Genomic DNA, 25614 nt, shown 5'->3' with positions numbered 1-25614 from the left:
GGTCTGACAAGGGCTGGCTAGAAGAAAAGAATCTAGCCTTAAAATTTTGAAAGTAAAAAGCAAACCAAAAGCATATGCACATCATCTCTTTTTGCTCCTAGCTGCTCTCTTCCAGCCAATTGTTTAGAATAAAGCACCAGATCTGAACCTTCTGTGTGCCTGCTATTTGCACCAGACTTCTAGTTTTCATAGCATACATGCTCGCTCTCTCTCTCTTCAAAACTAGAGGTTGTATCCTGTGCCTAGAGAAATCTCTCAAACACAAATTTCACCAAAAGCAATATACTTCCAGAAAAGAAACTGACTTGCACAAATATTTTCCCTAAAAGATTTCACTGCCATCTCCATCGCTATTTCTAATCCTGAAAAGGTTGCGTTAAGGAATCATTCCAGAGGCTGTGTCTTAAGTGGTCCTTTTTTCGGGGAATCAGTGCTGCTGAGCAGATCTTGTGTCATTTAAACAGAAATGGAGGTTTAGCTTTCTATCAAGCATGTAGATCTTGTCCTTGAAACAAGACAGATGGAATTTCAACCATCCATTGCAAACTCAACTCTACACAGCAGCCTGACACTGGAACAGCAAATCCTGTGAATAGATCTATTACCAAATCTTCAAGGTGCCACCTCCCAGCCTCAGAGGTCGAGGTGAATCCATATCAACCTATTGGTCTGATGTACACATATTCGGGAAATAGAAAACTTTTGATACGAAATAAATCACTCTGGGAAAAGCTAGCATCAGAGTTGAGCTTTCTGGCTTAAGCCTCTCTTTACACAGAAAACTAGCCTAAGGAGTGACTTCATACCAGCCTCAGAATGATCATGATTTCTCTCAAGATTTCTTTTTTGTTTTAATGGAAAGTTGGAAGGCCTGACTTACCTGTACTGCTGCTACCAGATGATACTAGTAGTATCACCTACTGGTGTTACTTCACTAACATGAATAATTTCCTTTAATTTAATACAAAAATCATGCCTTTTGCCTGCTATTTACTGCCTTTACTCATTAGTATCCTTCTCTAATGGGAATGGAATCTCTCTCACCACCTTGATACTCCACATTATTTAGGTCTTGACTCCAGCTGTAACACTTTTCTCAGGATTCCTCCTCTTCTTTAGTAATTACTCCTAGCAGTCAGTGGGCAGCTGTTGCACAGGACAGTATATATACAAGCATGCATGTATATGCATATAAAAAGACATATATACTCACTCTGGTACTTCCCCAAAGCCTTCCAAGGGTTCAGCTTCAGCTGCATATATCTTCGCATACTCCCTTGCAGTATTCTGGACATAGCATTCCTATATTACAAACAGATATGCCTATGGAATATTATTCAAAATATTGAACAGATAATCTGTTTGAATATTTGCAAGACAGCTGCTTCCCCACACTTCTTGCTTACAAAGGACAAGGGAAGCTTACCTGCAGTGCTAGTTTGTAGTTCTTTTGAACTAGATCATCCTTGCTCTTGGTCCCATATGTGATAGCATTGTGCACTTTGAGAACGCAGGGGTGGCCAGGACTGAACACTGGCACAAGGCCTTGCATCACTTTACTTCGGAAGGCTTTCCGGTGCATGCCTTCACCAAAGTGAAGCTCTTCTGTGGCGATTATTCCATGCAGGTTCCCACCAAAATAGCTGTCACTGATGAAATCTTCTCTGAACATGAGCTGCATGAATTCAATTTCTTCCACACCTAAAACACAATGCCACTTTGTTCTGCACAACATCCTTCTGCAGTCACATGGAAAGCAGTGGACATGGGAGAACAAATGCATATCTCCATTCAGTATTAAAGAGAATGCTCAATGGACACAGAATATCTGACCTCACTTGTGGTAATATTGATTGGGACCCTGCTCCTCTAAACGTAGCTTGTTGCCTGACCGTTTAAAGCAGCATGGAGAAAGGTGGCAGTTCAGGTTCATAAGGAGAGAATATGGAGTGTAGCAAACAAAAAACAGGCGCCAAGCTGCATCAGGGGAGGTTTAGGTTGGATATTAGGAAGAGTTTCTTCACTGCAAGAGTGGTCAGGCATTGGAACAGGCTGCCCAGAGAGGTGGGGGAGTCACCATCCCTGCAGGTGTTCAAAAAATGTGTAGAAGTGGCCCTCTGGGACATGGTTTAGCAGGCATGGTATTGTTGGGTTGATGGATCATTGGATAATCTTAGAGGACTTTTCCAACCTTAATGATTCCAGGATTCTAAAGAACACAAAAGCTGTTTTTTAAAACTGTTCGGGGAGTTGTAAACTGGAGCTTCAAATGAATGTGAAGGAAGTCAAGCTGACTGAGAACTAAAGAGGCACTGAGGGAATACAGAGATCCTGCCAGCCCTGCTTTTTTGGGAAGACAGAGACAGTAATAAGGCTAATGTGCAGCAGTGTATGTAGATATGAATTTAAAAGCAGAACACAGTTCTGTGCCCAATGTGCTCAGAGCACGTTCTTCTGAAGCTACCCTGTCTTTTCAGAAAAGACAGAAGTTGCAGGTATAACCAGAGCTTGTTTCAGCTTTCAGCTTGTAATTTTTTCAGGGAGAGATTCTGCCGACATGTTCGTATAGGCACTCAGCTGAAAGAGGGCTCAGTCCTTATCCAACATGACCATGCTGGAAACATGCCTTTCCTAGTACCAACCACATTCACTACACCAGCTCCAGTGCTGCAGACCAGCATGTTAAAGTGCTTATTTCATTTCAATCTGGCAAACACCAGCTTAAAAACAGGTTCATTAGCAAAGGTAAAAGGAAATAACAAGATTTTTATTTCATAAAAATATTTTATGAATATTTATGAAATAAATATTCAATTTCAATATTAGTCAATCTCAACATTATGAAAATTTATGAAATAACTTTTACTTCATATTTTGAATAAGAGCCATATTTCTATAAATGACCATGTCAGTTTCAATCAAAAAGCAAATACATCAATTTTCGACATCTTTATATCAAGGAGAAATTGGTGAAATAATATTTCTCTTATGACCCCACCTGTGGTTTTTGAAGGTACCAGTAGCATAAGAATGTGTACCTAAGTTTGTTACAGCTGAGATCAAGCAGGATTATGGATTTCACCCTTTTATGATCACTGGAATACAAATGGGAAAAAATATAGGGGAAAAAAGGTGTGGTTAAGGTTAAGCACAGAGAGAAACTAAAAAATTCTAACTGCACTTCAAGTCTCTCTAATCACCGCACTTCAAGGGACATCAATGAAAAGATAAATAGGAGAACAAAAGGTGTATACTACGCAGCAATGAAGTCCTTCCAGCTCCCCTGTGTAGTTATCTCTGGTTTAGACTCTGTCCACTATTGCCTTTCTTTGAAGCACAGAGGAAACAGTGCACATATTAAGCAAGAATTAGAAGGCTCCTTAACTCCACCTAACATTCTCTGAGACCAGAAGTTATACAGTGCTGTTACAGGAAAAGCCCTGTCTTCATTTTAACTAGGAACTAAATGTTTAATTTTATTATTCTAGAAAAAGAGAGAAAAATCAAGTGATTGAATGAAGTACTTGATTAGTACCGTGTGTTCAGAAAAGATAAATCAATTTGCAATGCACTATCTTTAGCTGAAGCACAGCAAGACATATGCTGAGTGTGATTAAACACAAGTTAACATATGGGGAAAGCATTCCAAATCCTCATGCCCCTCTTTCTCTTGGAGTAAAGTTACATAGCAGGTGACTTGCAAAGAGCATGTGTTCAAACACCAGTGGCAAGTTATTCTGCCAAAAGAGCTTTCAGAACTCTGTGTGCATCTGTGTCTCTGTACGATGCGATGCAATGCTGTAACCAGGGTGATGAAGATAACCAAACATGGATGCTGCTCTATCATCCAACTGAACATTAAGTCTGGGGACAATCGGTGTATTCTTTAATCATTAATGCAATAGATAATGTGTTTCTGTCAGAACCCCTCTCCTATCAGGCTCAAAGCCTAGTTTTTAGATCCCCAAACCCTCACTCCCAGTGCTTAGGGTCCAAACCTCTGTTTTAAGGATTAAACTAAAGCCTCACTTTTAGGTATATAAATTCATGGTATAAATGGTTGGGAGTTACTAATACAATCTAGTGTAGCTCAACTAAGGCTGGGACACAGAGCCGAAACTTAGCCAAGATAAGGAGGTAGCCAAAACAAGAACAGCCTGCACGATGACTAAACCTTTTTGCTTTAGGGAGTCAAAGAGGCCTCAAGATTCGAAGTGCCTAAACAAAGTCACGATGACATTTGGCCTTAAGAAAAGCAGACACAGAGAGCCATAAAGGTAAGGAACTGCAGAGCAAACACTAAACCAGAACAGACCACCCCTCATGGGCAGCACGTGCGTAATCTCAGAACTGAGTTTGCGCGAACACAAGGGTTAACTAGCAAACACCGGGAGGAAGGGTATGTCCTTCATCCAGAGACCCCTGACGACCACCCGGAGACACCAATAGGCGTGCACAAATAACGTCTGAATATGTATATATTTTATCAGAAAGCTAATGAATATGTATATGAAGCATGTACTTAATTGGCACAAAGAGATCTGACGGTATGCACGTTAGGAGGAGCGATCCCCCGTGCATCCGGCGCCGCAAATAAAGAATGCCTGCCTTCTAACACTACACTGGTGTTACGGGGTTTATTCCCGATTTCGGTGACAATGCTATTTCACTGTTTACTGAATGTGAAGCGCTAGTGCATCAAGCTAACAAGAAGTTACACAGCCAAGTTCAGATCAATGGTTTGTCACAGCAGTTACTCCATCACCCTGCGCAAACCATTCCATCCTACATGAGGGTATTTCACCTACAAAAATCCCATTAAAGTGAATTTTATCTTTGATGGTACAGCAAAGGTGAGTGCAAAAAGGGAAAGACAGCTAGCAAAAACACAGTTCTGATTTAATGTCTTCAAAGGATTCCCATAGTTTCCCATGGGATAACTGTCAAAATGTCTCAGTCTGGTTATATTTTTCCATCCTTTGTTCTAGTTAGAAATCAGAAGGAACAAAAGATTTGAGCACGCATTCAAGCAGATACGTGTACTTACCTTCACAGTTCTGAAAACTTGAGAGGTGTTCCAATACTACAAGGAAACAAAGAAACAGATTTTGTAGCATTAAAAAAATATGAATGGAAACTGCCATTGTCATTATTATTAATTAAAATTATAAACTGGGATTTACCTTCAGAAGTCAGATTAAACTCAGCAGTCACCTTTCCATACACATTATTCAAGCAGCAATAATACATTCCATGGTCTTTGTTACTGGCTTTAGCTATTGCCAAAGAGACAGGAGAGTCATCCTGGGCACTGGAACAGAATATGTTAATTTTTCCACATTAACACTTTCAAAAGATCTTTCCTGATTATTTCAAGCATCTCTCCTCCTGCCCCTGGAATTTCTGTCCCTCACTGCAAAGACTGATTCAAATAGGACGCAAACAGACAAAATATTTTATTCCACCCTACTTAGAAGCATTCAGCCTATTATGTGTTTCACAGTAGATGATCCTACTACATTGTGAGAGAAAAGTACCTCTATCAAATCTAAAAAGAATTAAATCACACCAAAAGGCATTCTAATACTCCTATCAATATCATGGCCAATTATATAAAGCACGAATATACAAAAGCCCAAAATGTTGTACGCTGTTCCTCAATACTGAATCCTCACTCATCCTTCTCTGTTGCTTTGCCTTTTTCAAGGTGGGTATTTACTCTCTGATGTCTGTGTACGCAATTTCACAGTTGGATCAAAGGCCGATTTTATTAACAGGGGTGCAATGACATGTGAATGCAGTTAGAGTACTTGAAGACACAAGTTGGCTCTGGCAGCAATAAAACCACACTGAAGCAGTGCTATGCCTGAGTGAAAAGTCATCTTAGACCATGAAGGTTTTCACATAGAATCTTAGAAGCACAGAATGTCCTGAGTTGGAAGGGACTCGCAAGGACCATCGAGCCCAGCTCCTGTCCCTGCACAGCACACCCCAAATTCACACCGTGTCTCTGAGGGCCGTGTCCAAGGGCTTCTGGAATATCGCCAGGCTGGTGCCGTGATGCCTCCCTGGGGAGCCTGTGCCAGGGCCCCACCACCCTCTGGGGGAAGGACCTTCCCCTAATGCCCAGCCTAACCCTCCCCTGGCACATCTCCCTGCCGTTCCCTCGGGGCCTGGCGTTGGGCACCAGAGAGCAGAGACCAGCCCTGCCCCATCTCCTCCCCTTGGGAGGGAGCTGCAGAGCGCCATGAGGGCTGCCCTCGGCCTCCTCTGCTCCAGCTGAACAAACCCAGGGACTCCAGCCGCTCCTCGTACGGTTTCACCTCTAAACCCTTCCCCAGCCCCGCGGCCCCCTCGGGACACTCTCCAGTAGCTTTATACCCTCAATGTCCTGTGGCGCCCAACGCTGCCCACAGCCCTCGGGGTGAGGCCGCCCCAGCGCGGGGCAGAGCGGGACAATCCCCCCCCTCGCCCGGCTGAGATGCAGGGCTCGATGTCCCCCAGGGCACGGTTGGCCCTCTTGGCTGCCAGGGCACGCCGGTGGCTTGGGTTCAACTTGCCTTTGAACAGAACCCCCAGGTCCCTCTGCAGAGCTGCTCCCCAGCCTCTCATTCCCCAGGCTGCCTGTACAGCCAGGGCTGCCATGTCCCAGGGGCAAAACCCAGCACTTGCCCTTGTTAAAACTCCGTATGGTTGGTGATTGCCCGGCTCTCTAATTTGTCCAGATCTCCCTGCAGGGCCTCTCTGCCCTCAGGAGTGTCAACAGCTCCTCCTAATTTTGTGTCATCAGCAAACTTAATTAGTATTCCTTCCATTCCTGCATCCAAGTCATTTATGAAGAAATTAAAGAGCACCGGCCCCAGGATGGATCCCTGTGGATCCATATACCACACGTACCTCAGTGGATGTCCTTGGGTGTATTTATGAGCAAACCAGAACACCTATGCAGGGATTATGGAGACCTCGCTATTGTGCTTTAAAGCTTTTGTGAAGCGAATTAGTTAAGGTGTGCAGTTTTGTTGGCAGCATGAAGTTTCATGATACTTTGGCACACTGGAGAACGCATTTATCCAACAATAGTTTTGAAATTAAATTACTTAGCATATATTAATATTATTACCTATGTGTATTTTTCAATACACATGTTTCCATTTGTGGACAGGTAATAAAAATTTAAAGATTTGTTGCCTAATTTCCTGTAAATGCCCCCTATTGAAAGTAAAAGCTAAGATGTACGAAACAGCCCAGGTGATGTATTTCTGTAGACTGATGTATATTTCCAAAAGAAGAAACAGTGCTTGGGTACACACCAAACAATCAGTTGGATTTTGATTGTGATGGAAGGGAGATTTCCACTGAACTATACTGAATATTTTTGAAGTAAAAATTGCAGTTAGGAATCTCTCTTACTGTAAATCTCTGTTATATATTTCACTTTCATTCCAACATTTTGAAATATATTTATCCTATGAAGATAAAATTAAAATATTTTACGTTATCACATATTTTACTTATCACTGCAAAAACTGAAAAATTTTATCTCTGCACTGTTTATTTGTTAAAATACTGCAAAATTATGTAGCAGATAAGGATATGTACTAATATTGTAATGGCTATTGTAATACAATGATCACAATCAGTACAGTTAAAAGAACAAGAATCAGAATGACATGGGAAGTTTAACCAATTCATGCAACTTTTTCTCTCCCCTTAAAAGAACATCTTAGAAGATGCCTTCCTACAAAACTTTCTCATTTTCACAGAACTGTGCATTCTGGTGGAAAAATATTTTCTTTTTTTTGCTTTGGGTAATGTTAATTTTGTATTTTTGAAACATTATGAACAGATTCCAAGAGCTATAAGTTAAGAATGTCATTACTGCTATGGAACAAAATACCACTGTCCCTTATCCTGTCACTACAGTTCCTGGTAAAAAGTCTCACTGATCTTTCTTATAAGCCCCCTTTTAAACACTGGAAAAATGCAAGAAGGTCCCCCTGGAGCCGTCTCTTCTCCAGGCTGAACAACTGGAGAGGTGTTCCAGCCCTCGGATTATTCTTGTGGCTTCCCCTGGACCTGCTCTAAAAGCTCCATGTCTTTCCTGTACTGGGGACCCAGAGCTGGGTGCAGCGCTCTGGGTGGAGTCTTGTATGAGCAGAGTAGAGGAGAACAATGACTTCCCTTGACCTGCTGGCCACAGTTCTTGTGATGCAGCCCAGAATACGACTGGCTTTCTGGGCTGCAAATGCATGTTGCTGGCTCACACCCAAATTTTTGTCCACCAGTATCCCACGTCCTTCTCTGCAGGGCTGATCTCAATCCATTCATTCCCAAGTCTGCATTGCTACTGCGGAACAATCACACCAAGCTCTACATGACATGTTACTTGTTTCAGCAATTCACTTCCACCACACAAGGACAGACAGCCTCCCACATATTAACCAAGCATGTCTATGTTGTTTGGCTGGGTGCTGAGTTTCAAACTTCATTTGATCTTTCACAGTACTTGAAAGTTGGATGAGACTGGTTATGAACTGGCTGAGTGGAATTACTGGTGATGGAATGCAAACTATGACCAATATTAATGCACTGTGTGAAGATATGCTTCTAAATTACCCTATTAAAACTTGTTTTTTGCACCTACCATATTAATCGTCTTAACGCACACTAGAGTGAATCATTGCCATATTTTCCCCAAACCTATTCAGAAACTACCAGTCCTTCAGAAACGTTCACTCACCTTCTCTGCAGTCGAGCTAGTAACTTGGAATCTTTAGTCCATGTAATGGTGGAGTCACCATGAATGTTACCAAATTGACAGCATAGCTTAATATTTCCAGAGCAGTCAGGGAACAACTCTGCTTGGATTTTCTTCAGCAGCTTGGGAGCTTGAAACAGAGGAGCCACAGTTTAGGATTAAAAGATAATTATATTGTTTTGGCATTTTAAAGGAATCCCAGAATGTTTTGCAGGTGTTAAGAATATGAATCTGGCAACACTGGTAAATAATTATGACTTCTTCTGATGCAGAAACCAAGGTTTTAAAATACAGAGGCTTTAAAAGACTGATTCAGAGCCCCACACAGTCAATGGAAAAGTTTTCAATCAAAGACATTTTGAATTTATGGAAGAGGACCCAAGAGAAGTTCTAGCCTGAAAAGGCATCAACATAAAATAATTTCTTAATCAAAACTCATTCCCTCTGACTAAAGGACCAGCTGGTTTTATCAGTAAAAAAAGACACCACAAAGGTACAGCATACTGTATGGTTATATAATGATAATTTGTATTAACTGACTACTTGTAACTAGTAGATTTTTTTAACTGATCACAGCCTTCGAGAGAAAAGACTTTAAATCCCAGGAGATGCTCATTCTCCAAGATGTTCTTGGAACATACCTAACACACAGTGCCAGGATGAGACTCTTTGCAAGATGCAGTGATGGCACCATTTCCTTTAAAACACAGCTGGAAGAAGGAACCCACACTTAGTCGTTAGATATTTGCATTTGGTGATGTCAGTGGCATTCGCTTCTGTCTCCAGTTTCAAATGATTAATTTCCCACCTCTAAAGAAAGTCCCTGCCTTTCCAGCCGTAGGACACAGTTCTTTTGCTAAACACTGACCGTGCGCAGAACAGATCCAAGGATCACTCAGATTACAGAAAAAGAGCACCCTCCCCAGCCTGGGGAAGGTCCTGATAACTTTGTTCTCTGCTAAGAGTTGTCTTCTGGCTCAAGGAATACTCCAGTGTCTTCTGCACATGGGCATGGCATGAGCGGGAGGATGGAGGATACTTGAAAGGAAAAGGAATCAACATATACTTAGGGAAAGGTTTTGGGATCATGACACATCCTTGCACTCAAGTGAGATATTCCCGCTAGATGTAAGGGATGTAAAATGCAAGATGTTATGTCTCCTACTGATACCCTGAAGAAAATGGAATTTTTGGAATTTTCCACTAAGCCATAACAATGAACTATGTGAGCTTGGCAAAACAGAGTTAGACAGCCCAAGACGGGAACTGAGAGATAGAGAAGCACTTGTTTTACGACTGTATCCTTGAGGAGAGCTGAGAGACTGATCAAAGCAAACATCCCACCTCAGAAGACTCTGAGAACTGGTGATAAAATGTATAGTCAAGGAGAACAACTAATTGGGATGTTGATAAGAACTAAAACGAAGTGCCCATTAGGGAAACTAATGTCATTATAATACTAAAAATCTGGCCCATAGGCCAGGAACTTCCCCCCCTCTAATAAGTCCCTTACTCTCTGAGCATGAGTGGTAAATTAAAAGTGAGCTGAAACTTTACATCAAAGCGAGAAAGAAATTAACTAATTATTAGTTGAGGCATGTAAATATTAGCTGTGAGTGACACATTTAACTGTATAAATGCCTCATAGTTTCTCGGTGCAGGGTGTCAGCTTTGTGGGGTTACCACCTAGCACCACTTTTGCAAAAATGAATTAAATAAAAGTGAATTAAATAAAATACCTCCGCTCTGTGTGTAGTTTGGCGTTTTGCACAACAGGCGAACGAACCTGCTTTTCAGGATAACACTACTGTGTTAATTCTGAGCTGCTGCACTCTGAATGAGCTGGTATGACACATCTCCCTCAGGGATCCCATTCCAGCAGTCTAACTTTCCCCATCTAATGTTGAAGGAATGCTGGATCCAACTCGGTCAGACACCTGGAATTCACTGCTATGTTTAACGTGTAGTCACTTAAGTCCTTAGGCCTAAGAATCTTGCTGAATCAGCTGTAAAATGACGCAGACAGTATGTGACAGAACTGTAAATAGAACTAGCAGCTCCGGATTCCCTGCCCCTAACTACAAAATCATCCCTCCTGCAGCTGAAAACAAGACAAAAGAGAACACTGAGTATATACCAGGCTAACCATACCAACCTTCCCACAATGCTGGGCAAACGTCCACACAATTCTCTAAAGTACAAACATACATTCACTTCAGTCTAGACTAAAGCAGATCAGAAGCAGCTTAGAGAAAATACAGTCTTATCTGATGCAAGCCTGAATGTTTAAAACATTTTCAAGCATAGCCTCAGGTACATGGAAAAAGATCAGGCATTCCTCAGTAACTGCAGTTTGCTTGCTTTGCTTTGAAGGAATGTGTCTCTCCTCCCACACATTTGGTTCTCTGCCAAAGGACACATCTTCAGAGAGAAGTTTGGGTTTTTTCTAAATGTGATTGCAAAAGTGGAACTCTCACCAGACCACACTGCAATTAGAATCTCTGAAGAGCTTCTTAGTTGTGTAGCTTACCTTTAGTCACTGTTCAGACCTATTAAATTGTTTTATGAAATGTAATGTCAAGAGGAAAAGTAATACCTTGGTCCTTCCAAAGTACCCATAGAAACCACAAATACCTCACCTGTCTAGCTGTTACACTGTTGCTCCTCCTGCCTGCATTTTGCTTTACTGGTTAGCAACCTCCTAGAGACTCTGACAAGCAACCTGAATCTCATTCCAGCTGTATGTTTTCTATGTCAGTTTAATATTGCTAATTTCATTGGTGTCATTTATGATCAACAGTAGTGAAAAGGAATGCAGAACTAGCCATCAGTCATCAGATAGGACTGCAAAGCCTTATGTTTATCAGTGGCACTCTACTAACAACAACAGTACTTTGCTAGCAATAAAACTATTTGGTAACCAAGAGAGGGAAATGGCATTTGGGAGCCACAACATAGGAGCATAACTAGGAACACAGCCCTGCGGGGAACATAACAACATGCAAGCGCTGGGCTTGCAGTTGCTAGATGGTGTGTGGTTATGTAGTGCCGTTACACTATACATCCCTGAACTCAATGAGACAAATGAAGATGTAATTATGTCAAACAGGTTAAAAAGTTCACAATGTAAGACATTTGCCAGCTAGGAAAAGGACATTAGGAAGGGTTCAGCTCTGTGGCACAGGCACAGCACTAGTTACTAAGCTCACAGAACTGGAAACAAACGCCAGTGAGGGCAGGACACCTTCAGTTGATATGACTTAGACAAAAGGAGGCTTGCACTGTGTTTAACGAATTCGAATTTCATACTGTAGCCAGAATGATGGGAAAGGACAGAAATGAAAATCAATTTTCTCTTACCTTTGCTATCCTTTTTCGAAATTAGTTTCCTTTGCTCTTTTCTATCTTCTTTATGAATCATGCCTCCCTCACTCTTCACAGACCTTTTAACACAGCTAAGATCCTTGCTGACATTTCCTCTCTCCTCCAGTCGGGGTTTTTTTGACAGTGTTGCTGGTGGTAATTTCTTCTTAGCTCCAGTAGCTAAATGCCCACTCTTTGCTGTGTCTTGCTTACATTTGATGAGCTCAGGCTCAGCAACAGTTGGTGACGATTGGCAGGATTTTGACCCTTCTTTATTTTTTAGCCTTTCTGTGTTAACTGGGAATGGATCACATGCAGTCAACGCTAAGGAGAATGGCTGAGTTCTGCTGCACGGTGGTTGCTCTTGAAAATACTGGTTGTTCCCTGAATCAACTGGTGGCAAATTAACTAAACAACCTGCTACGCTCTCTGATGTCACGGCTTCTTCATCTTTACCATACCTAGTAGACTTAATTGAATTACCAACCTCAGTTAGCTTGCTGGAAGAGATCAAGTCAGGACAGGACTGATTAGTGCTAATATTCATAACCTGTCTCTGAGCCTTGGAACCAATGAGGGTGTGCAAACGAGACTTAGCTTCAGCTTCATCTGGGTTATACTCAGTAGCTCTTTGAATCTCTTGTTTATTTTCATACAAGACTGCTTCCTCGTTTTTTTCAGGTACCCTGTGGAACTGATCCTGCAATGCTTTGCAGAAAGTTTCCAGCGTACTCCAGTTTTCATCTCCTTTGACTACAGTTTGTCTGGATTCAGGTCTTCCTTGACTTCCTGTGCTGGGACACCCCATTGCTGGTACACTGGTAAGAAGGCCCTCTGACTGCCCTACAGGTGTGATGAATGGCAATGTTTCTTTTACAGTCAGTTGTTGGATACCTACCTGACTACTGATACCTCTGTAATCCTCATTTGCTATGCTGTGGTATTCATTTTGAGCCTTTCTAGGCAGTGGGGTACTAGCTGATGTTACACTTCCAGATGCATATGTGTGATTTTTTGAAGAATCTGTTTTAAACTCTTCATCAGACTTGAAGGTGCTGTGAACAAAAAACGCATGTTGTTCTGATGTGTTATGAGGGGAAACTGCAATCTGTCTATCTGAAACATGACTAATTCCTGAGTCACAGGAAGTTTCAGCCCTTTGTTCATCACCTATGCAAATCTCTCTCTGTTCTCCTGCTTTACATGGTTCATACCTGAGCACTTCTACATAAAAACCTCTTAAAAACGGATCCTCAGAAGGGGGAGTGAATGCCACTTCTTGTTTTTCTATCTCTGTCAGTTGGTCTATATTTTGGGGTAGAGTCTTACATATTATGGTTTCGGGAGTCTTAAATAAATTAGGCAATTGTGTTTGGTAACTGTATTTCTGTGCATTAGAAACAACTTGAAACTCTTGACAATCATTACTTTTTGAAAGATGACAACTGTCAGAATTAGTGTCATTTTGTGCATTCAAGTCTGAGGGATTTCCTTTTTCTTGTAAATTCTTTTCATAACTTTTGTGTAGGGTGTTAACAGAAGAGTGTTCTTCATGTGTAAACTGATTGGTATTTTCACTGTCTTTCTCTTTGGGGAAATAAGCCAGCTCTTTTCTTGCTGGATAACAGTCTCTAAAATTACACCCTTTACCCCTTACAGACTCATTTATCAAGGATACATTGTGCTCGGTGTGAAGTAATTGTCCAGTTGTCCCATGCGACTTATCTGACATGTAAGCTGGGTTTTCTTTGTCATATGCTAAATTACTACTCTGAGCATTCTTCAGTCTTTGAGGAGAAACTACATCACATGTTTGGGAAGTGTTATTAGTGGTAAGCTTTCCTTCCCAAGCAACAGTCATTTGAGTAGATCCATTACTGTCAGTTAACATTTGATTTGGCTTCTCCTCCAAGCACTCCCCTGTGTTTAAGGTGATAGTATTTGCTGAAACACAAATGGATGGCATTTCTGTTTTATTTCCAGTGCTAGAATCTAGACATACACCATCTGTTTCTATCACTTGTGCAAGACAAATGTTTCCTATGGATGCACTGTTACATGCTTCATCTGTTTTAAGTAGGCTATTAGAAACATTGCAGTCTTCTTTCTCTGTTTGTTGTCTGCTAGTTGGCTGTGTAATAGGTTTCTGCTCTTCCATCAAATTTATTGGCAAAGGATGATCAAGACAGGTCTGTACAAAGTTCAGTTCTGTGACTTTGATATCTCTTGGCCTAATTTCTAAACTTGTGATCCCCCGGTTTTCAAGTGGGATTTGATAGTCTGAGTCATCTTCATGAAGAAGTTTCCACAGCTTGTCATGCACTGCAGATATATCAGCACCTCCTTTGCACTCAGGTTCTCCAGATTCCAGGACTGACTTGGTATTAGCTTCAAACAGAGATGCACCACATGACAGACTGCACAGAATATCTGTGTCGTTGCTATCATGTGAGTCAAAACTATACCGTTCCTCTCCCTCCCTTGGCTCATCACATAGCTTTGCAGAAGAAAGAACAGCACATAAGCATTCTTGTTTATCGGGAACAGAGTCCACATCCCGTAAAGGAAAAGGTGAAACATGATTCTTTGATTTGCTGCCAGTACTAATAATATTAATTCCTTGTTCACAGAAGACTTGTTGGTGACAACCTTCTCTTTTATCACAAGGAGCATGATGTTGAGAATAGGTCTGTAACTTTGCATTTTTTGCTTGTAATGTCTTTTCAGCACAGAGCATTTCTGAAGCGGGCTGGATGGTTCCTGCTCTCTCACAAGTCATGAAGATGCCTTCCTTTTCTATATCAGGCTCCATACGTAGTCTCTCACAATTCTGGGTAAAGATTTTAAGATTAGCACCTTGATTCTACAAAGAAGAAAAAAAAGAGAAACGTAATTAAAAATTAGAATTGCTGCTTGGCACAGGCCCGAATTAGAGCCCTGGCTTGAAAGGTACATAACTTATTATTATTATTTGTCAATAGTCAATTTTCTGACTTGTAGCTACCAACCTAATGAATTGAAATCAAACTCCTGGGCCATAACAGCCCTGAACCCTGGTAAGTTTCACATCTGGATCCAAATCCTGAGAAATATAAAATTTAATCGAGATGAAGACCAAGGGCTGATACAGTCCAGCTAGTTTAAAACAGATAAGATAAATAAAATAAAATAAAATAGTCGTGTCTATGTCTTTTGCTAACAGTCAGAGTGTCCCACCATACTTATGTAATTATTATATAATCCAAACTGATGAGTTGCTGGAAATACCCAATTAGTTTTTTGGGAGCTTGCCTTCCCCTTTGGTTCCATCATGATCATTGTTACCTTAAGTTTCACAAAGATGGTTTCTTAATATCTATCAGTCTTGAAAAGTTTCAGAGAATGCACCCCACATCTGCCGTGCTAGGTACTTCAGAACAAGACTCCTACCAAGAATTGAACCTCTCTGGGTCAGTTTTAAGCCATCTTCAAAACCCATCTTTGGTCACCTCTGACCCCTTGAGGTGACAAGTCTCGCTTCAGAAGGGACTGCCAGAGATCATTCCAGATCTTGGTAATTAATTGCTCAATATAAGGCATATTCAGCCCTCCTTTAGCAATGAGACATGCACTGCAACCCTATGGACACTGTGGGAAAAATTGGGGCAGGAAATAAAATTCCATATTCCTCCTGCATCTCCTTTATTCTTCTATATCAAAATATTCCAAATCCTCGCTTTACATAGAAACAATTCACTCCTCAATGAAACTAAGCCAAACTGAACTGAATTTATGCAAGGAGTGCAGACCTTATTAAAGAGAACAACTGGTTGATGTTTGGGCTTGCATGGGATGAAGAAAGTGCTGCCATCTGCCTGGCATACAAAATCTGTTAAACTGTTCACCATTCCCCTCAGAATTGAGCTTTCACTCTCAAATTCCTGTTCCGGAGTCCCTGCCAAGCTTTCGTTCTCCAAGAGTTTCTCTAGTCCTCTTCAGCTCTAAATCAATTCCACAGAGGTGGTGAGCATGTTTCACCCATAGCAAACCAAAGATGGAGAAGCCTACAATTTTTTACTAGACAAAAACGCATTTTTTCCTAAATGAATTACGCTTTTGGTTACCATTCATTTGCCAGAATAATCTGTAAAAGCAGAGAGCAGTTTAGCAGTCAACCTTTGAAAAAAAATTTACTTTCAAATAGCCATTAACGGGCCATAACAACAGAGACCTCATGAATTAGTTTGTATATTCGACCACGTATCTTTCTAGCGTTTCTCTGAAGCTTTGCACCTACCCCCAACGGAAATTTAGAAATGCTAAAAAACATCAGACTGAATTTAAAAAACACCAATATTTGCAGACATTTTACATTTTTTAACTTTGATGCAGCCACAAACTCAACTTCATATCTGTTTTGGGACTTTTTTTTTCCTCATGAGTCCCAGTTCCCTCCACAGCTATTTGTTAACTTGTAATGATGTGCTGGATGGCTGAAATGAACAACTGTGATACATAATGGGTGAGTCCTCTGGGTTACAGCAGAGCTGTAAATGCGTAATGAGTGCTGGCAGACACATAATTCAGAAAAGCGATTCTGAAAAGAAGCACGTATTATTACTTAGTGAAGGATATGTAATGAAGGATTTCCCATGAGTTGCTGTGTGCTCAGGTAGAGGCAGGGGCTGCTCAGACACTAGGTTCTTAGTTTCCATAAGTTCATGGTAAAAGGATTACCGGCTGTAGTAAATATTGCTTTCCTTTGCTGCAAAAGCCACCCACTTCAGCTGCAATTCCTTTCATCCTTCCTGTTTCTCCATTCAGCTTGAGTAGGATGTGGAGCTGACTACGTGCTGTGGACAATGGGGAAGGAAGAGATATAGAAAATTTTTGTCAATGACTTTAACTGCTGTTCCCACCCCAAGCACCATGCAGTTGCCACCACACTGTCTTCAAAAATCCTTGGCCAGTGCATACTTACCTAGAAACCCTGAGCCTAGGAACCTCAGCTCAACAACTGCTGTCCCCTCGGATTCCCAGTGCCGTGGTCTCCTGCTCAAGTCTGCTCTGCAGGAGAAGATGCTGGCCTCTAGGTCTCTGAGCTTAGACGCACACCTTCTCTGAAGTCAAGGGGGATGTGGGCCTGGCCGTGTCTCCACAGTCAGTTCCAGTTCTCTTCTCAGTCAGTTCTGAGCATTTGGTCTGAACCTAGTGCTCCTTCTGCCACTTCCACTTCCCCCACAAACCTCTGGAAAGCAGAGTTTATTTTTCTATTCCTTACAACCACAGCAGCCTCAATAACAGCTTTTACTAAAACCTGTGGAATTCTTGCTAAGTATGTTAGATGTACAATCAGCCAGTCCCTACCTGCCGCTGGTAAGAAACTGAAAATAGACAGCTCTCTCACACCTGCTGGAAAGGGGGCTGATGATTTCAAGAACCCTTTTATCTATCTAATCTGTGTGTCTGTCCATATTGGCACCTGTCTGTCTCAAGCATTTACAGACAGGCAACACTGCAGAGTCTAGACACGTTTTGATGGCGGGAAAATAAACAGAATGACAAGAGGGCTTGTAATGGACAGCCTTACCTTGCATTTGACAAAAGTAGGTCTGAAAGCAGAATGCAATTTGAAGCCTCATTTGAAGACATTGATTGATTTTTTTTTTACTGATATTTAACAGGCATATGTGCTCCTAGGGTATGTGGTAACCAGCTCCATGTTATTTTTATTTGAAAGTGTTTATATCCCAATCCTTTTAACATGTTTTAGGAAGCCTTGCTGGCTTTAACTTTGATATTTTCTTAGATTAGATTTATTTCAGCTAAAACAGTCTTAGAACTAATCATCTTGATTTGGTTTTTTGTTCCCTGTTCTCACAGAAGATTTCTACCTTTTAATGCCATATATTTTAACAACTGCTCCAATTACTGGACAGTCTGCTCGACTTCAGGAGTGACAGAAGAACGGTAATAAACTAGAGCATTGACTTACGTGAACAAGCCATTTTTATTTGTGCCTGTGTAACAAACTGGCTGGTGCATGACAACAGAAAGATGAAATAACAATTCTGTATTTAAACTCATACATGAAATATACAGCCCATGTACCTTCATTATAAAACCATGGTTACTGTGAATAGGGAGGTAAGTCAGTTACGTAATAGCTGCGTAAAAGGAAAATGGAATCAGCCACTTCAAAACCAGGGCTTTCTTTTTAATCTATTGTAAAATCATGATGTAAAGAGGACCTTTCCTTGTTTTTTTTGCTCTGCTAACAAGACCCATTGTGTTCCAAAGCCTGACAGAAACAATTAAATGAAAAGCAAAGAAGGACCTTAGGAGTAAGTGAGCACTTTTGTCACCACTGAGTTATGGAAGGAAATAGGGGAGAACCTGGAGAAAAGAAGAAGAAATGTAAACGGCTCCTACTTCTTCATGGCAATCTGGTATCAGGAACGTTTTCATCTGACAGTCTCTGTGGAGATCTAGCAGACACAGATGACCACACTGATGACCTACAGACCTGCAAAATGTTTTACAGGTGAAGTGAGCTTCCCCCAGAATGTTTCAAGTCAAGTCTTGAAACACCTCTTGCATATTTAAAGTCACCTCTTCAAGCCACCAGGAACAGAGGAACAGCACCCAATCTGTGGCCTCAAATGTTATGGCAAAACTGATCAGTCCCTTCAGCCCAAGTTGGGCTGTTTACTTTTCAGTTCTGGAGATATATTCAATCCACTATGTTATCCAACTTAGTGGTCAACACATGACTTTTTTTACTCCTTCTTTTAATGCTTTTATTGCCATTTGTAGATTGCTGAGTTACTATGCAAGCTATGCGTAAGTTTAAATCTGGACTAGATCAGAAATATAATTTTCTGAAAACAAAGCTCTGTCTCTGAAAGCCATTGACTCTCTTGTGGCAACAGAGAGAGATCCATTTATGTTTCCTAGTTGGCTTGCACCCTACCTCTTGTTTTGGTATTTGCATTGGTATATCCCATATTCAGTCTTGTTTTTATGGGTTCCCATTTTGGTGGGAATGACAACTTCCCTGAAGTTAAAAGAGATAATTTCTGGATCTGACCGGCTCTTAAGCTTGCAAGCTGTGGGCTGTTCGGTGATTGGCTTTAAATATCACTGAATTAACAAGCAATAGCAAATACCTGGGGGGCATTCTAATAAATGTTGTATAGACTGGCTGTGCATCAACAGGACGCAATCCTACGTGCTGTGGTTCCAGACTTGTGCCTGGGCCGAAACTGACCCAAAGTCAAAGACAGCAGTTACTTATGATATAAAAGTAAACTTTGATCTGGTGCAGCCTGTAGTGTGGTGGTTTTTCATTTTTAGCTTGTTTTATGATTTTTAACATAAAATACTTCAGCCTGTGGAAGGTGATGAATTGATACTCAGAGATCCACATTTACAAAGCAGGAAAAACAGCACAGGAAGCCTGACTGTGAAGGATTACTGTTGGTGTTCAGGGGAAAGTTTAGGTAATTACCTCCATCATTGTTCATTGTCATTGTTCGGGCCATCTAATAAAACCATCTGCAGAGAGGCCAAGTGATATTGGATACTAAGGAGGTTGGGGCAGTTCAAGAACGTGAACAAAATACAATTAGTACCATATCTAGGAGGGTGTAATTAAATAAATACTCAATTCTTAAGGAGAGCTTTCAATGTATGAGGCATGGGAATAAAGCGCCCAAGCAAGCTGTTTTATTTAATGTTATTACTGAACTGGAAGAAGAAAGAGTAAGCACGCTTGCGAAAACTGCAAGTGCCAGCTTCTGGAACAGCATAAAGGAACTCAAGGACCACACAGACCCAGGCAGCCTGGGAGAGCTCCCAGTTCCTGGGACCCAGTGTGCCCTGCAGGCACAATCCAGTCTCATTTCAAGACAAAGCGTGGGTTTCCATTCAAAGAAGGAAGCCAGAGGAGCCACTGCATCTCAACAGGTGAGCCACACATGCCTTATATATATACAGAGAAGCCCCCCAAAATATGAATCTGAGCAGGAAACAAAACAAAATTAGATTTTGAAAAAAGCAAAGTAATGCACTTGGGAATACCATACATATGCTCCAAGGGGAAAGGTATTGGGGTAAGCTACACTGCTGACCAAGACATATAGATAATAGAGGGGAAAAAATTAAATATGTCAGGTAATAATAAGGTCAATGGAGGTTGTGGTATGATACAGTAACAGAGCTACAATTTCCCCTCTTGACATCTCATATGTCACAGTAAATAATGTTCAGAGACTTATTAAAAGAATAAATTATATCATTCCAAACAAAATATTTTGATAGACTGAAGGCTGAACAGAAACACCAGTACAGGTACTTTGATTTGGAATTAAGGCAAAATTTTAAAAATATACTTCTGTTCTGCAGAAACTCTTACATTGTTAGCTAGAGTCAATAGTGATATTGGCACTACCTTTACTTATCGGTATTTCTTGATAATTATGATGTGCCTGTCCATTTTGTTATCTCCTAAATAAATATATAAAGCTGGGATCTTCAGAATATGACAAAACACTAAAGAAAGGCCAATACATTAGATTGTGATAGAGCAAAGAACAGAAAGGCAGCTAAATCACCTTACTCCTGTGTGATAAAAAGGTATGAGTAAAGCTGGAGCTGAAATGACCCTTTTCCACATGATTTTTTTAAAGACACCTAGAGCACCAGAGGAATCTTTGCAGTACAATCTGAGTTAGCTGCTACTCTCTGCTCCCTTTGCCATACCTGAGAAATGGACCATCTTCACCCAATGGCAAAAAAGTTTGTTTCTGGACTGAGTGACAAATTGTCACATTCACATGCAAATAAACTCAGTAGGAATCAGTCAAGGCGAATCTGGTTCTCTTTCACCTACAAAACGTAGGGATAATTTATACATCAGACTCTCCCCTGATCAGCTGAACCATTTCTGTAATGAAAGCAAGTTCATCTCTGAAAAGAGATGATTAATTTTACCTCATGGATTCTCACTGTTTTTAAAGACAAAATAGTTTAGGAAGGTAATTCTCCACTGTAAATAAAGTCTTCATGTGACATTTATATCCCTCTATTTGTACAAATGGACTGTAACAAACCATCCCCAGAATACAGACAGTAAGTATATCACTGCCTCTGGATCAGAGCTCCCCCAAATCCACCACATTTGGAACTGCTTTTAGTTTACACTGTTCTCCAGCAGTAGCTTAGTGGCTCCTTCTATTTCCCTGTTTCGTGCAATACCACTCAAATTGCTTTTTCATAAAATGACACTCTGCATTAAATGGCACACCTGCCTTGGACTAGCTAAAATACCTGTAGTTATTTCAACGGCTTCAGATACGTCAGAAAGACATGTCAAACATGTCAGAAAGACATGAGCTATATTTTATCCTGCAGATGCTTACTGACAGGCGCGCCCTGCTAGCATCCTGCTATTCCTGCTGAAGAGGCAGAAAAAGAGGAAGTTACATAAGAACTATAGCATTTCAAAGGACAGAAAGCATGTTCTCTGCCTTTGGCAACACAGAGTAACAGGCTGACCATGCACAGCTGTCATGGGTTCATGCTCTGAAGTGGTGAGGATTTTCCGACAGACAGGGTTTTTGTGTGTCTCCCAGGAAAGACTGGAGCCAACTATAATACAAGTGAGAAAATGGGATGTTATCTGCCGGCAGGGTTGGTATCACAGCCTGTGTGAGCTCTAGTTATTCAGACTAGGACCCTTTTGCTCTGCTGCAGAGCTCCTGCCCCTTAGCACACTACTCAGGCTCGGACCGTTCAGCTCTCATCTCAGCCAGACTCAGAGCAGAAGTCTGAGACAAGACCACCTTTTCAAGCAAATGTACCAATCGCTCTAGCCTATTAGAAAGGATGAGGTGTTGCCTCTCAAACTCTCCTTTTAGATCTGTAGCATATAATATGAATATCGTATTCAGAAGCAAAGCATGTTAACCACTTGAAAGAGAGTTATTCTGCACCCAAGGACTACTGAAGTATTTCATACAGAGTGCAAAACTTTCCAATCAAGTGAAAAGCTTTGACAGATGAGAGACCTAATTTCTGCTAAGATTCCAAGCTGGAGCAGATTTGGATCCCAGGTTCCTCTGCTGTAGGAATCAGATTTAGGCAAACCATTTTTTCAAAATTCCAGCAAAAGAACTGTACGTGGTGGCAAGTTGCACCAAGGGGGAGCAAGAATACATGCCTCATGAGAAATTATAATTCACTAGGTTTTGAGCTCAGATAAGCAACCTTCATTTTTTTCCAGCAACTATTCACTCAAATGAAACAAGAGGCAGAGGTGTACTTTAAAAACATTTGAATGAAAAATGAAACAACTATAAGCTGATTGAAAATGATGCATTGGGCATGCCCAGTAATTCTTCTTCATTACTGTTTTGGAACAGAGGTCCTCACCCATTTTGTATTCAAAGCCAGCCATTAAACCAGGTCCCATTCAACAGCTGTTTATTGGCCTACATGAAAGCATTTGCTGGGTTTCAATCTAACTCTTCATGGGCAGAGTTAACCCATCATAACTGTTCTTACCCATCATAACTATTCTTACACCCTTTCAAACAGTTGCCTTTTGCTCTTCCTTTGTTGTGTAACCCAACTCTTTCCTCCTCTCTTACCTTGCCACCCTTTTCTGACATCTTTCTGCATGTTGCTCCCAGCACACACCCTCTCCCATCATGACAGTGCTGGAGTGCAGTGCACATGACTAGCACCTGCATTCCTGTACTAACTGCAGAGCAGGGAGCTCTAAACTTCAGAGTTCCCAGCAATGAAACGCTCCAAATCACAGTTCTCCATTACACATGGCAGCTTCTAAGACATCCCACACAACAGCAGGTTAACAGCATCTTAACATATTGAACATGGCCAGTGGCCCAAGAGATGAACAGCTCCATTGGCCTATGCAGTCCTGTCAATTTTGGCTACCCTGGAATCTAACAATGATGTGCTAGACGAAATACTTTCTGTGCACAACCAGATTACCTGATTACTTGGAAGTTCTGTGTCAGTTCTGCTTCTCTCCTTTTTCTACAATAAAATTTAAAATTATCTAGAAGTGGCATAAATTTATAGAATCATAGAATCATTAAGGTTGGAAAAGATCTCGAAGATCATCAAGTCCAACCACCAACCCAGCAATACCATGTCCCCTAAACCATGTCCCAGAGGGCCACGTTTATATATTTTTTTGAACCCCTACAGGGATGGTGACTCCCCCACCTCTCTGGGCAGCCTGTGGCAATGCCTGACCACTCTTGCAGTGAAGACTTTTTTCCTAATATCCAATCTAAACCTCCCCTGATGCAGCTTGAAGCCATTTCCTCTTGTCCTATCACTAGTTACTTGGGAGAAGAGACCAACACCCTCTTCCTTTCAGGTAGTTGCAGAGAGCAGTAAGGTATCCCCTTAGCCTCCTCTTCTCCAGACCAAATAACCCCAGTTCCCTCAGTCACTCCTCGTAAGACCAGCTTTATTGCCCTTCTCTGGACATGCTCCAGCCCCTCCAGGCCCTTCTTGTCCCGAGGGGCCCAAACCTGAGCCCAGCATTCGAGGTGGGGCCTCCCCAGGGCCGAGCACAGGGGCCCCATCCCTGCCCGGCTCCTGCTGGCCACCCCAGTGCTGACACAAGCCCGGGGGCTGGTGGCCTCCTTGGCCACCCGGGCACTGCTGGCTCATGCCCAGCCGGCTGTCAGCCAGCACCCCCAGGGCCTTCTCCGCCGGGCACTCTCCAGCCCCTCTGCCCCAGGCCTGGGGCGTTGCCTGGGGTTGGTGGGACCCAAGGGCAGGACCCGGCACTCGGCCTTGTTAAACCTCACACAATTGGCCTTGGCCCATCGATCCAGCCTGTCCAGGTCCCTCTGCAGAGCCTTCCTACCCTCAAGCCGATCTACACTCCTACCAAATTTAGTGTCATCTGCAAACTTACTAAGGGTACACTCAATCCCCTCATGCAGATCATTGATAAAGATATTAAACAAGACTGGCCCAAAACCGAGCCCTGGGGAACGCCGCTTATGATTGGCCACCAACGGGATTTACCTCCGTTCATCACTCAGGATTTAACTGGATTTAACTCCGTCATCACTCAGGAAAAGCAAACCAAGTATCTCAAATTTTATGAGAACAGGCTTTTCTGACATGAGCAAAAACAAAATAATGGCAGAATGAACAGTAGATCTAATCAGCAGAAAAAAAAGTTCTAGAAATATACAATCACCACATGCCATTCTTCCTGGGGTGTCAATGTAAATGTTAAGTATTTTGCTTATGCCCTGGAATCCCTCTGAACCTGCCAGTTCCAGCAGGACTTCACCAACATCGCTGGCATTTGACAGGCCATAGACATGGGCTCTGTAATTCAGGAGTGACACCCGCACCTTGTGTGGAGGGTGCTGGCTCAACACTAAACAGAGACCAGCTCTTGAATGACACACTGCGAACTTGAAGCCTCCTGGCTCTCTGTACAGTATGTAATATCATACAGCTGGCACAGTTGGCTTTTAGGACCTATTATTAATTAAACAGCTTTGAAATATTAGATAAATAAAGAATTTCACCTGGGGCTAGACCACGAGGCCATGAGAGGAGCCTCCCACACTGACCGTCTAATGGAAGGAGAAGTCACCCAGAGCAGCAGTTGCTGCACAAGACAGACTGCAAAGGTTGTTCCAGTTAGAGGCAACCTGGCACTAAGGGGAAGTGTAAATCCTTGGGTAATTAGTGCTGTGGTTCTCTGGCTGCTATGTACCTCTCAGCAGACCTGATTCACCACACAGAGAGCGAAAATGCAATGCTCTTCAAAAGCGGTCAGCTGTGGTCACCTTGCTCCTGGCAGAGCTGTCTCAAATGCGGGGCTCCACCTAATACCACCATGCACTTTTACATAAACCTATGTACAGCAATAGGAGGTCAATCAATCAAAAGGCTGATTCTTTCTTGCCTTTCTTAGGTTACACATGCAGATTGCTGTGGAGTTTCTGAGTTACTATATGGGAGCTGTGAGAAGCTGTCCACATTCTCCTTGTACTATCAAGAGCAGTTTCCAGGTGGGATGCTTTTGTTTGGCTCATTTTCAAGACCACATAATTTTGAACTTCCACCTAAATTTCATCTTCATTCATGCACATTTAAAACCAGGGGTTTGCTTTGTGCTCATCTCTAGCCCTTTTGTGTAGACCGATACTTCTTTCCTACTTAATTTTTATCTAATGTAAAGTTTTGGTCACGGACACACACGCAGAAGGAATACTGACTGCAGGTAGCAAGAGTCTAACTAGCCGATCTGAAATTTGGCCATGGCACTTACAGTAACATTATAGCTGCTCTTCGCTCAGAGGGTTCTGAAATTTACAATTTACAAGGGGTTTACGACAATGCCTCCTGCAAACCATGGTAATACACACTGTCAAGAAACTCTCAGTAGGTTAATTTCAATAGACGGGTATTCCCCATCAAAAGAACATTATCTGCTGCTAAAA

The 25614-nt window shown here is 41.8% G+C and overlaps 1 protein-coding gene across 1 annotated transcript in view; it reads right to left on the bottom strand.

Moving 5' to 3' along the window:
* ALPK2 (alpha kinase 2) overlaps positions 1-25614 on the bottom strand; it is a 61581-nt gene that overhangs the window by 19956 nt on the left and 16011 nt on the right. Inside the window, exons 3-8 of the mRNA XM_064438347.1 lie at positions 12119-14984; positions 8741-8888; positions 5184-5311; positions 5048-5083; positions 1427-1701; positions 1214-1302 (exon numbers count right to left, since the gene is read on the bottom strand). Of these exons, the coding sequence (XP_064294417.1) occupies positions 1214-1302; positions 1427-1701; positions 5048-5083; positions 5184-5311; positions 8741-8888; positions 12119-14984 (3542 nt within the window). The remainder of the gene's footprint in view (positions 1-1213; positions 1303-1426; positions 1702-5047; positions 5084-5183; positions 5312-8740; positions 8889-12118; positions 14985-25614) is intronic.

Source organism: Phalacrocorax carbo, chromosome Z (genome assembly GCF_963921805.1).
Source record: "Phalacrocorax carbo chromosome Z, bPhaCar2.1, whole genome shotgun sequence".
Lineage (NCBI taxonomy): Eukaryota > Metazoa > Chordata > Aves > Suliformes > Phalacrocoracidae > Phalacrocorax > Phalacrocorax carbo.
This window is presented reverse-complemented; position numbering and strand designations above follow the sequence as displayed.